Below are 13,129 nucleotides of genomic sequence, written 5' to 3'. Positions count from 1 at the left end.
ATATTGTATGTTTTTTAAATTGTATAAACTGCCTTAATTTTGCTAGACCCCTTAATAAATACAAATACATCTGCATTGCTTGCTGTTTGGGGTTTTAGGCTGAGTTTCTGTATAGCACTTTGTGACATCAGCTGATGTAAGAAGGGTATTATAAATAGATTTCATTGATTGATTGATTGATTGATTGACTGATTAGTGTATCGCTGTGATGCAGCAGCCCGTATACGCCCGCCTCAGATGGCAACTACAATTTGCCGCAGGTCATTCATAACTTCCGCAGCTCGACGGCGGGCGGCGTCAATGCGGCCCGGTAACGGTATATCACTTTGAGTGGGACAGTAATACAGACAGACACATCCGCTCATCTGATGAGGTAAACAGTTTTGGTGGGAGACAGCAGACGAAGGGAAGCGAAGAGGAACTGTCGCCTCAGTGTTTCCAATCACCAGATGCCCAAGATTAAACTGATATAAATCAACGTAATTCGTTACCACATATCAATACCCGTCCCTTCGGAGGTGACCTGGCTTGATATGATAAGTGAGTAGTGGATATCGTAACTCATTTCCTGCCTCATCCTCTGCTTCTCTCTCTCTCCTTCCCTCTCTCTCTCTCCCTCCCTCCAGCACACTTCAGACAGACACAGAGGCCTCTTCAGTTGAAACAGAGAGACCTCTGGGAAATATAAAAAACACCAACCTCCACAAAACAACACCGGGCCAGGGCATTCGTCAAAAAACATTACCAGCACAACTTTAACAGCGCTTTATGTGCCCAGCTAAAGACTAACACCCATGAGGTTGTCAAGGTCGCCATAAGGAATAAAACCTGGGGTTGGTTTTGACGCAGTATAATGCTAAACAGAACGCTTCAGTAGGATCAATGCATTACTCAATTAAAGCACATCAATCACCCTATGGAGGATATGGGGGCTCATCCATCACACTGCTGCTTAGTGCTTACGTGAAGTATAGGGGGATGGGGAGGGAGTGTTAGAGTAGTAGAAGGAGGGATGGATAGGTGGAGGGGAAAGGGATGAGTGGGAGAAGAGAAGAGAACGCGTCAGAGAACGATGTCACAGGACAGGACCTGGCAAATTATCAAAGAGTAACGTCCAAAGAAGCGCTGGTACGTTGAAATAGAAGCCCTGTCTGGAACACAATAGTTGGTGAGGCCTGGGACAGGCGGTGGGGGAGGGAGAGAGGAGCGAGGGAGGCTGCCTGCCGTCTCGGTCTCATCCCAGGCAGGATATTGGCCTTTGTGGAACATGGTTATAGTATCTGAGGCAATTTATGTCTCCCTGCCTCAAATTTCCCCTTTTGTTGTCAGTGAAATAATGGTGTGTCAATTCCTGTTGCCTCTCTAGCTCAGCATGGGGCTTAAAACCCTGAGCTGAGCTTAACATTTGACAAGAAAAAAAGAAAAATGCTTTAAATACACACCCTGTTTCAATAGAAGAACTGCATGCTCTCAGTTCAGTCAAGTTGTCTCATAAATATATTAATTCAAGTATTAATTTAACTCTATGACCCTAAAGACGAGATAGTTCTGGGCACTTCTCATTGCCATTTTTATTGCCTACGGACGCTTCTTGTTCGCAGATAAGTGATTGTAAGCATTTCACTGTCAGTCTACACCTGTTGCTAACAAAGCATGTGACAAATACATTTTATTTGATATAGGTAGTGTCAGAGGTTCAGATACTTGTGCTGTCAAGGCCACACCCCAGTGCCAACAAAACAGTAGTTAAGGATTTACATGTATCTAAAGCAAACAAAAGATAACTGAACAAAAAAAAATATCAGTTTGCTCCTGTGGTACGAGGGATATTTGTTATTTTCCTCCTTTATGCTTAAGTGATGCCTGAATGGTGGGATGTGGTGGAAAACGTGAGGGCTAGCCTCCACCCACTCAGCTATTTAGCCGCATAATGAGAGAAACAAGCACACAACACCGGGAGAGGGAATGAACGAATGGGAGGAGGGTACAATAAAAAGGTTTCTTTGAATACTGCTCAATCGACTGCTGGGCCAACACTGTGAACAGGGCTCTCTTTGTGAAGCTAGAATCTAGCAGGAGAGATATGGAGTTATTCGCTGTGCTGCTGCCCAAACTAAAGAGGCCTGCCTCCTGAAGAAAGAAAAAAAAATGGTGAAAACCACAAGCCGGTCGGTCCTTTAGTAAAATAAACAGTTCACTCCAGACCCAAGCGCAAGCCTGGGTCTGGAGTTTTACTAGTTAAAAATAACACTAGCCTACATATAAGGAAGCATATTATGTGGAAAGCGAGGTCAATACAGCTAATTATACCCAACCTCATTACATGGAATGGTCATGTTCTGCACTTTCCAGATGTCTTTCATGTCAAATAAAACTCACACATCCGAATTAGTGGTTGTCCAGATTCAGAAAAGAACCATTCCCAGTCTCACCTCACCTCATGACAGAGTGCTTACAGGAAATGATTGTTTTAGAAAAATAAATTAATCTTCGCCTTCTGACAGTCTTTTAGATTGAAGAACACACATCAATTTCAGAAACCCAAGCCAGAGTGGTTCAAGGCTGGAGGGCCCCTGGTGTGATTCAGAAGCAAATAACCAATAAAAGCACATAACCTTCATATGACTGAGGACGGACTCGTGCACCAATTGTTTGAAACCTTTGTTTCCATATCCAATCCCCATGGAAACCCAGTCAACACAATTATTATTTGAAAAATGTGGTTAGAAACGACACTTAAAAGAACCCCATCTAGGCTGATGAAGTTAACCCTTACAGAAAGCATATTGGATGCTCCTGAATGTAAGCTGAGATATTTGAATGATTGGTGGGTCATGTGACTGCCGACAAGTCAAGGCCCTTAGCAACAGCTGTGGTTTCCGGAAATCTCCTCTGACTGGTGGAGAGGGAGAGGAGCCCCACCGGCTCTCAGGGCCATCTGGGTTGAACAGGCTAATTATATGCTAAGGACAAACACCCACACACACACACACTCACTGTGACACACACATATGCACACACAGGCGCAATGGAGAGGCACCTTAACTGCTGCCCTATGTCAGTGTTACACACTCTAACAAGAGGCAGAGTGTTACACACTCTAAGAGAGGGCTAGCCGCTGATATGAGCGATATGAGCAGGAGCGCTGAGACGTGAGCCAGACTAAAGAGTTAACCCCAATGTCAACCCTCCACCAACCACTCTCCACACAAAAATCCCTTTATCTGCATTCAGGCTTTTCACAAGTCCCTGTCTGCTCCCAAAACGTGCGGAGATGCTGAGCAGACTACCTGTTCGATAAGGAGGCACTGGGAGAGAAAAAAGGTCAGCCATAAATAAAAGATGCCCTCTCCAGTCATACCACCAAGCATCATAGCCCTAAATGGCACCGCCAGCCTCCTCCACCTCTGAGCAAATTAGCTGCAGATGGGTGCACTTGCTTTAATACATTAACAACATTACTGTTTCATGGTTATGATACTGCCTTTGGAGCGCCATGGACCCGGGATCACGTGAAAGGATCAGTATATAGTGTCCTCAGCCCCCACCTCTCACTGCTGGACTAACACAACACTAACACAACTTCCATGTTATATCGTAGGCAAAATTGCATCAGAGGTCAGGGGTATTGAAGCCATATACCACTGAGATCCAATCAGCCGACATGATAGGTGGCAGTTATCTAGGCCATGGTAGCGTGGCACAGGGAAAAACCAACACCGACAGGCAGACAATGAAAATGTATGGGGTCTCATAACAATAAAGAAAAAAGCAGATTCCTCCAAAACCCAGCAGGTAGGCAGGCAGCAATGCTTTAGCTGGGAATTGGAGCACAGCCTTCATTACAACATATTGATCATGCCAAACAAAGACCCTGGATCTATTGATCCGCTTGGTGGGGAAAAAAGAGAAAGAGGGGGAATGAGAAAGAGAGCAACGGACTGGTGCTGCAAACAGGATCACCCTGAAAGAAGGAACAAGTGCTGCTTCGACTTAAAACAAGGGAAGCGAGGGATTGGGATTTAGAACCCCCATCAAATGAGATGGGGAGAGAGGTGCGGTCGTGGGGTTGCACTTGATGTCCTACTATAAAAAACAAGAGTTAAGAGGAACTTGTGTAACACTCAGCGATCATCGTAATGAAAAAAATAAAATAAGGGCTTGGCTGAGCTGTTGGATGCCTCCTGCTGATTCCCTCTTCCTCTCCTCTTCTCATCTGACTGATGAATGGAAGGATGATGGCTCTGCTGTAGTTATGGATCTCGTCTCACCAGGGGATTAGAATATTAAAGAAGCCTTGTTTGACTATTGAATAATTCAGGATTGTCACAGACATCGGTGCTTCAGACAGTGGTCTACTACACCACCTCAACTGCTGCAAGGCGGCCAGGGGGAGGTTTCAGGGGGAGGTTTCATTGCACTACGCTATTACACACATTCTCTTATCTACGGCCATGATGTGCCGTGCGATGACACTGACTCCGGTTAACCCTCAGATACACATTATTCACAAAAGGAATGTGTATCTTTGTTCTAATGTTTCATAAGAGAATCATGTTCCGTCAGTGTTTCCGCAGCAGCCCCTCATAACTAATACAGATGCCTTTGATTAGGCTGCAAATGTCACGCTAATTCATGACCATTTATCATGTACGGTGGAAACATCCGTAGAGATCCACCCAACCGAATGGTGCTCCGTCTGAACACTCCGCCTCCCCGCCTCTCCTTTTCCCGGTGATAGATGTTCATTTAGACAGGTCAGGACAACATGCACTGAGAGGTGTCGTGTACATGGGGCCGCCACTGTGAGGGTCATGACCTCCATTCACTGCTCTCCTTTCAGTGTGAGATCGCTAGAATACCATGCCCCCCCCCACCCCCCTCCCTCCTGGAGCCGTAAGAGGTTGAGTCGGTTGCTGAGCACCGGCCCCAATTTACAGGACGGGATCGACCAGGGTCACGTCTGACCAAACACACGGTCTCTCAAACACTTCTGAGAGCTGCCCCAAATGTACCCTATACCAGGGGCCATCAGGAACCTTGAAAGAGTGCAGAGAACCAGAAAAACAAAACAACACCACGCAAACGCACTCTCCACCCTTAAAAAAACGCCAAAAGCCACAAAAGAAGTTGTATCATTTATTTTTCTGAATGTTTTCTTTCTGTCAAAAGGGACTGGTTCTTTGTTAGTTTAAGATGTTTGCCTTAATCAAACAGACCAGGGAAAGGTAATTATACTAAAAGACAAAGTAATGAAAAGTGATGTTATTTCTTATGCCCATGAGGTCTTTCCATCCAGTTTACATTTCATTAGACAGAAAGAAAGAGAGTTGAGGTTGTAGATCCAAAGTGAGTCTCTCTCTCCCTCACACAGCTAATGTTGGTACTGCTTGTTCAAACCACATCATGAAATTGGCCAACTGTGTCTTCCCAGGCTGGCTCGGGGTTTGAACCCAGATACAGACGGCTCAGTGGACACGATCGACCTACTGGCGTTAAAAGCACTTGAACAGAAGTTGAAGTAGTAGACTATAAGCATTTTCATCGGCCCAGCACACTTAATTGGAAAAAACATCTGAAACTAAATGGCTTGGGGGGGGTGTAAAAATGTATTAATTTGAAAATAGGGTAACATAGGTGATGGGGTTGGGGAGGCAGGGTGGCTGCAAGCGAGAGGAGAGTGTTTTAAGTTCAATTAAGCTTTTGGGCTTTTTCATTAACCCAGTTGTGGAGAGGAAAGCCTCTGCTGAATAATGCTGGTGTGACTGACTCACTTTACATTCCTGCTTAAAAAGCATCCTCATCTGAAAAGCAGGACAATACACTGAGTGTACAAAACATTAGGAACACCTGCTTTTTCCATGACATAGCCTGACCAGCTGAATCCAGGTGAAAGCTATGATCCCTTATTGATGTCACCTGTTTGATCCACTTCAATCAGTGTAGATGAAGGGGAGGAGACAGGTCAAAGAAGCCTTAAGACAATTGAAACATGGGTGTTGTATATGTGCCATTCAGAGGGTGAATGGGCAAGACAAAAGATTTAAGTGGCTTTGAATGGGTTATGGTAGTAGGTGCCAGACACACTGGTTTGAGTGTGTCAAGAACTGCAACGCTGCTGGGTTTTTCACATGGGCCAGCAACCCTGTGGAACGCTTTCGACACCTTGTAGAGTCCATTCCCCAACGAATTGAGGCTGTTCTGAGGGCAAAATGGGTTGCAACGTAATATTTGGAAGGTGTTCCTAATGTTTTATACACTCAGTGTACATGTCAGCTCTCTATAGCTAGTATTCCATTATGCAGCAGCTCCAAGACCCAGGCCATACTACCGTCGCCAGCCATAATGGCCATTTTACCTTCTGATTTCAAAAGATAAGTAATTTCCATCGAACAGGAAACGAACATGACACGAATGTTAAACCGTCCTTTCTATAGGAACACTCCCTGGTGGTGACACAGTGTTAGCTTAGCTGTGGTGGTGACTAGTGATGAGTATAGTGAGGGGAATTGATATATAGGCCATGTTTGTTCTTTTCTCTCCACTGAGTGACTCAGTATGAGTCATAAACAAATAGTTCCCTGCTTTAGACAAGGTCATGAGAGGCCCCTTGGGGCCGACAGTGGGAAACCTCCTAAGCCTGACGCAGCTTTACGTTCACAAACAAAAAGCTCAAATCCTTGCTTTCCACATCATCGGATAGAGAGGAGAGAGGAGACCTCAGATAAATAATTGTCCACCCTCGCTTTCCCCTCTGCTGCTCTGCTAACCAATGCTGTCCAGATACACCTGAACGATTCTATTGAAAACTGATGGAGCGTTCGCTAGGGCCAACCAATAGTTAATCTCTGATCTGCATCACCTAACAAATCATTACGTCTTCACAATTCAACAATTACCTGCGTATTGTGGAGGAATTGCCATTATAGAGAATACCCAAGCAGAACTGAATGTGTTTTGGGCCGAGAATCTTTTTACTTTGTCATTTATTCCATTACATTTGCATGTGAATGCTGCTGTTCGCTGTGATCTTCTCAGGGTGTGTATTCTGGTAATCAATTACTCAAATGAATCACCTTCAGAGACAGCGAGGTTGAATGAAACGTCTTACACCCTACCCCTTCTCCTACTGTCTCCACTCTCCACGGGGTCAACTGCAGCAAGAACAAAGTGATCGTATTACTCTTACCTAATACTGTATACTGATAGGTTGACAGTCATACTCACAACTATCCTCTTGCCAAACTTGGGAGGAAAGAAACTGTCCCAGCTCTAGAGAGAGCTTAGTATATCTACGCTCCCTAATAGCTTTTCTAAATGAGGATAGGTCCATGCATATTACAATGAGGCTGCTAGATTATTTCTGACATAACAAGGAAGGATTTTCTATTACAATGAGCATTAACACTGAGGTATGGTTGAGGAGAATGACTGCTACAAGATTCACTGTCTCCATTCATTCATTATTTAGGGCCTAAGGGTTGCAATTAAGAAACGTAATGAAATGCACAGGAGGCAGGCATTCTCACAGAAAGACAAAAATAGAAAGGTGTCATGGCATTAGGCTCCACACTACACCTCATGTGGCTAGGAGCTTCTTGAAAATCCTCTGTTTCCCAGCTTCCTGGTAAAAACAATATTCACAAGCAGCATGGTGAAAGTGGAGTTAGAAAACATGAGGGGGGCTTAACACTCCCTCCACACCATGGAAGCTTTGTCTTTCAAAACATGCCACAGGAGACTTTCATTAGCGACTGGCGCATTCATTAGCATCATCCCACACCACTGAGCTACTGAGCCCCATGCAGCCCCAGCTCCAGGCTAGCACATTACAATGACACAGAAGTGCTGTGTCTCTCTCCCTGTCAGGGAATCTCTCTCTCCATAGAGGTTGAAGGCCTGGGAGGAGGGCTAAGAAAGAGGAGAGGAGAGGAGGTGAGGGAGGGTAAATAGAGAGGAGAGGAGAGAAGGTGAGGGAAGGGATGAAGGGTGGCTGACAAATGGGAACCTGATTACCTCTGGTCACGGCCCATCCACAAACAAACTGAGAGGCAAAACTATCACTTGGAGGATCAAACTGGAGGTTGGGCTGTGTAAAACCTATTTCTTTCTTTTCTATCCACCCCTCTTTTACTCTCTCTCTTCTGTCTCTTTCTCCCTTCCCCTTCTCTCTCCTTTTCCCTCTCTCTTTTTTTTATCTTTCTCTTCTCTCTCATTCCTACTCGCCCCCCCTCCATCTTTCTGACTCACAACCTCGTCTGACTGTGACTTCTAGGCACACACTGTGAAATCCAACGCCACTGGAGCTGTTTTCTGGTTCAGATGACCTCAAGGCCCCAAGCCCTTGGATAGCACATTGCTGGTATATTCCTGTTTTATTATCGTCTGTCTCAGCACCGTTCAGAGGTGCTATTGGTGGCTGTCACCATAATCATTGTGTGATGTTTGTTTGTGTGGCAGCATTTTCACTTTGGGACTGATTCCTCGCAAATAACACATTCATTGGTCATATTTTCAATTATACATTGTAATAACAGTTTCCATTGCATTATAATGATTGAAAAAAATAAACATGACATATATTTTCCTTGTTTTTCTGAATGATATGTTTTAGAAGTTATATGAAACAGATACAAATGAAACAGATAAAAGACTGGTTAGATCCAGCAAGCCATGCTATTCCATGTTGGATTTCCAACAGAGCAGTTGATGTACAAAACACAACACTGATACTAAAGCTGTGTTAAAAGGAAATGGCAGCCATTGAGTGGGTTTGGGGTTTTAAACAGCATGGCCACTGACCACTTATTTCCTTTAATGTATGTTTCTACCATGTACTTGCAAGGTTTATACATTTTCTTAAAGTTATGTTTAAGGGTAACATGGCAGAAATAATGACCACATACTTATTTACTCGCATAATAATTATTGCCTAAAGCAGCAAATAGCACACATCATATAAAAGCTTTGACCATTGATCCGCATGCCACTTGGGTTAGCATATGTGTAAAAGAAAATTGAAAAAAAATACAGAAACATACAAACAAGACATAGAAGATGTGCTGAGGCACAAGAAACATGTCCATTACATGACTGTGCTTTGCAAAGTGCATCCAATGTTTCCACTTTTAGAATTACAACTACCATGGTTCCATTTCAAAACGAAGAAATTTGATTTTTCATTTCCTATTCAGAATGAAACTTTCTGTGAATTACGCAAGTATATAGTGGTTAGAGCGTTGGACTAGTAACCGAGGGGTTGCAAGATCGAATCCCCGAGCCGACAAGGTAAAAATCTGTCGTTCTGCACCTGAACAAGGCAGTTAACCAACTGTTCCTAGGCCGTCATTGTAAATAAGAATTTGTTCTTAACTGGCTTGCCTAGTTAAATAAAAGTAAAATTAAAATAAATAAATATGCATTTTTCATAAAGGGGACTGTATAAAGTAATCTAATTTCCAAATGGTTGAACATTTTTCTAATTCTTTCAATTGCCTTTAAAAAACTATTTTTAAAGGCAAATAAAGTCGAGTCACATCACAGGAACAGATTGCCCCAGTGTTAATGCATTGGAATTTCAGCAACACTGCAGTGAGATTATTTTTTGTTGTTGAATTGTGCTCTGTTCTTCAAAAAAGGCCTGTGTAAGCAAATGACTAGAAGCAGGGCTAAATTGATCCAGACTGAGATTTAATTGGCTTACAAGTCAAACAACATGGGGTTCTGGGCCCACATAACAGCAACGCTAATTGTTGAAATATGTTGTCACCCCCACACCATCATACACGTGTTGAGCGAAACAACCGTAAATCAAATCAAATTTTATCTGTCTCATACACATGGTTAGCAGATGTTATTACGAGTGTAGCGAAAGGCTTGTGCTTCTAGTTCCGACAGTGCAGCAATATCTATATATAGACATGGGCAGGCGCACACACGCACACATAGAAACACTGAAGCACATGTGAACAAACATACTACAAACAGCCAGCAAAGAGCGACATAGAAAGAATCTATCCAATCCAGAGCTTACCATTGAAAAGGGGCTGTCCCTTCTCTGTACTCTCTGGCACCACGGCGACATACACATCTTCAGAGAACCCCGGCCGGCACAGAGGAAGGGTGCCTCTGCCCTCAGTTGCGATCTGCAGGGATAGGAACGGGGGTGGGAGGGGAGAGAATTAGTCAGAGTCACAATCCCCCCCACCCCCTCCAAAATGACTACCCCCCGAAAAGTCTTGGTCACGTTCCTAACCCCCCACCACAGTTCTACAAAGCATCTGTTGTTTTTATAGCGGGGACTGCAATTAGGATAATGAGGCCAAAAGGGTTAAGTATTAGCCAAGGAGCATGGCTAGGTAAGAACAGGCCCCATTTGTCTCTGTGAGGAGAGAGAGGGAGGCCCAGGCTCAGGCCCAAGCCCAGGCAATGGTTGAATGATGGTTGGCCCCCTTATCATACTCTGCTCTGGTTTAACAATATGCTTTAAAAATCAGGAACGGTGAAACTAGGCTACAACTCCTAACACTCCTACTAAACAGTATGGGTGAACGTATCTGTGTGTGAATGCCTGTGTCTACTCCAACATAGCACTAGATCATCATCATCATCTCTTCCATTTTCTCCTCCCCCTGCCTCGCTCTATCTCTGATTTAAAAACAGTCATGATGTTTTGGATACATTATATTTCTGCCATTGTTAGAATAATAAATGATCACCTGCGAAATTATTTATCTCCAATCTTCTTTCCAAAAAGAAACAAACATTCATTGACACAAATTCAATTGAACACAAATTAGGTTTTAGATATAGAGTTTGACACTTATCTCATCAAGTGTGAGTGGGCCTAGTCTATAACAAAATAACGCATTATGTATTAATATCACATAACAGAAATCACATTTATAAAACATTTAAAATAAACATCGCCAAAAAATAATAAGTAGGCCTAAGCTATTCAGAGTTGAGTTTAAATAGATTCCCTGATTGTGTACAAGCATGTTCAAATCCGATCATACATATTGGGTGGAAACCAGTCGACCCCATCTTCCCAAATACACTTAATCCTATTTCTTTAGAAAGACCGGACCTGAAAAGAATGTGAAAGGAGAAGAGTTCAGCAGGGGAAAAAAGCATTGTGTGTATCAGTGCCACTTGCCATTAATCAGCGGAATTTGACTGGAATATGCTGGGGCAGGAGGGGGAGGTGTAGGGCTGCTTTTCTCTCACTACATTATCAGGCAGAGCACACCACGATGCATATAACAGCATTGTTCACACACTAGCCCTTCTAAAAGTATGATATCTCGTTTTGGGGAAAAAAATAAATAGGCCTGTATATATTATTAGACTGTTTCTCATATTAGAGCTTAATCATTTTACTATTTTGGCCATTAAAATAAAAAGTTATTTAATTATAATGTTATAACTCAAATAAGTAAGTTAGGACTAAATTAGTAATTAAAACAAATCATTGCGAATAAACCAGAATATGCAGAATTAGCTATAAAATATGATAAATAGCCTAGAAAACCGGGTTAGGCTACGTTGATACTTTAAATTCTGCCTAGGCACAATAAGCAGCTGACTTGAAGGCGATTTGTGGGTCGGAAATCAAACATTAACTCAGCATTGTCCCTGGCAGAGTTTGTGGATTCTACTAACCTAGTGAAACTCCAGATACGATAAGTGCACCGGTGTATGTAGCTGTTGTTTGCACTGATAGCCTATTTACAAGACGGAATGGGCCATTGCCTCGAGGCTCATTCCGTGTCCGTTAGGAATAAATAATGCTACGTTTTTGTAACCCCCGCGGTCCGGGGAAATTATTCAAGTAGCTGGCCTGCATCATTAGACCTTAACTTTGTAACAATATAATGTTTTCTCGTGAACAGGTTACAAATGTATCCAACAAACATGCATGTATAGGCTATCATCATCTCAGCAAGTTAAAAATATATATACTTAAGAAGAAACATTGTATTGTTTGATCACCATATGGACGGAATACTCTAATAGATAATACTACGTTTAATAGATTATGTGGGTTAGATTTATTTTAATGAATTTACTCTTGATACTTTGTAGCCAACACAAAAACATATTTTGAAGAAGGGTAGCTTTTTAAATGGAAAATCATCCAATCCTTCAAATAGACCCTAGCGGTTTCGGGCTACAATAACCCATGGTTGATCTTCATGCAATATAAATCTACTACATTTTGTCATTATTTGTTGACGCGTCACATATGCAAGTTCCCAATACTGGATGCATTATATCTAGCAACCATGCAAAACATGCCCATGTAGCCTTTTTCCATAGTGGAGAGGCGAGCCATAATGGACAAGCGGGCACGTTACCCGACAGATCACAGCAGAAGCATCGTCACTGAAAACAAGCACTAGTCCTAGAACTGTCCTGTTCAACTCAACAAAACCGTTCCGCAGACACATTACCTGCAAAGCGGCAAAGAGCGTGAGGAGAAGCAGTCCTCTGCCCTCGTATAAGTACATGGGTATGCCGGTTGTAATGTATTTCCCCTTGCAATCCGTGATAAATATCCGTAGGCTATGTCTGCTGCAGTATGGATGTAGTGGTGAAATCAAACGTTCCCTGCTTACAACAAAGGTGGCAGCGGCAGCAGCATGTAGCCTAGCAGCCTCCCCTATCCACTCCGTGCTCCGATCTGAGATCACCGCCTGGTACTGAGGCTGCTACTCCCTCCCATGCATGCAGTCCCTCCAACAGAACAGAAAAGACGCTGTCGCTGTGCTAGGACAGGATCTCTCATTGTCTCTCCCTACTGGTCAATTCGCCAATTTCACTAAACACATTTAGGCTCCTTGAGACTCGCTCCTTCCACTCAATACTACTCCTTTCTGAAAACAAAAATAGAATCTCTGCGATTGCTTTTTTTTAAATACTTCTAATGAATGATAGGTACCCATTGATTCATGAAGAATATAACTTTAAAATACCTCATGAGCTTGGTTTAACTGTTGTACCCCATTATAACTCCCCCAAAAGCTTGGTTTACTCCATTGTATGTAAACAATGTTATTGTAAACAAACACTATATCAGCTCAAAAGATGATTAAAAATATAATTTTGATATCATTGATGGTCAGTG

At 43.0% G+C, this 13,129-nt stretch overlaps 1 protein-coding gene across 1 annotated transcript in view; it reads right to left on the bottom strand.

Annotated features, from left to right (window-relative positions):
- The window catches only part of LOC115169649 (cadherin-2), an 83,227-nt gene extending 70,484 nt beyond the window's left edge, over positions 1–12,743 (bottom strand). The window contains exons 1-2 of the mRNA XM_029725475.1: positions 12,456–12,743; positions 10,034–10,145 (exon numbers count right to left, since the gene is read on the bottom strand). Coding sequence (XP_029581335.1) covers positions 10,034–10,145; positions 12,456–12,512 — 169 coding nt within the window. The 5' untranslated portion in view covers positions 12,513–12,743. The remainder of the gene's footprint in view (positions 1–10,033; positions 10,146–12,455) is intronic.
- Positions 12,744–13,129: the final 386 nt, after the last annotated feature.

The sequence above is a fragment of the Salmo trutta genome, chromosome 31, assembly GCF_901001165.1.
Source record: "Salmo trutta chromosome 31, fSalTru1.1, whole genome shotgun sequence".
In the NCBI taxonomy this organism is placed as follows: Eukaryota; Metazoa; Chordata; class Actinopteri; order Salmoniformes; family Salmonidae; genus Salmo; species Salmo trutta.
This window is presented reverse-complemented; position numbering and strand designations above follow the sequence as displayed.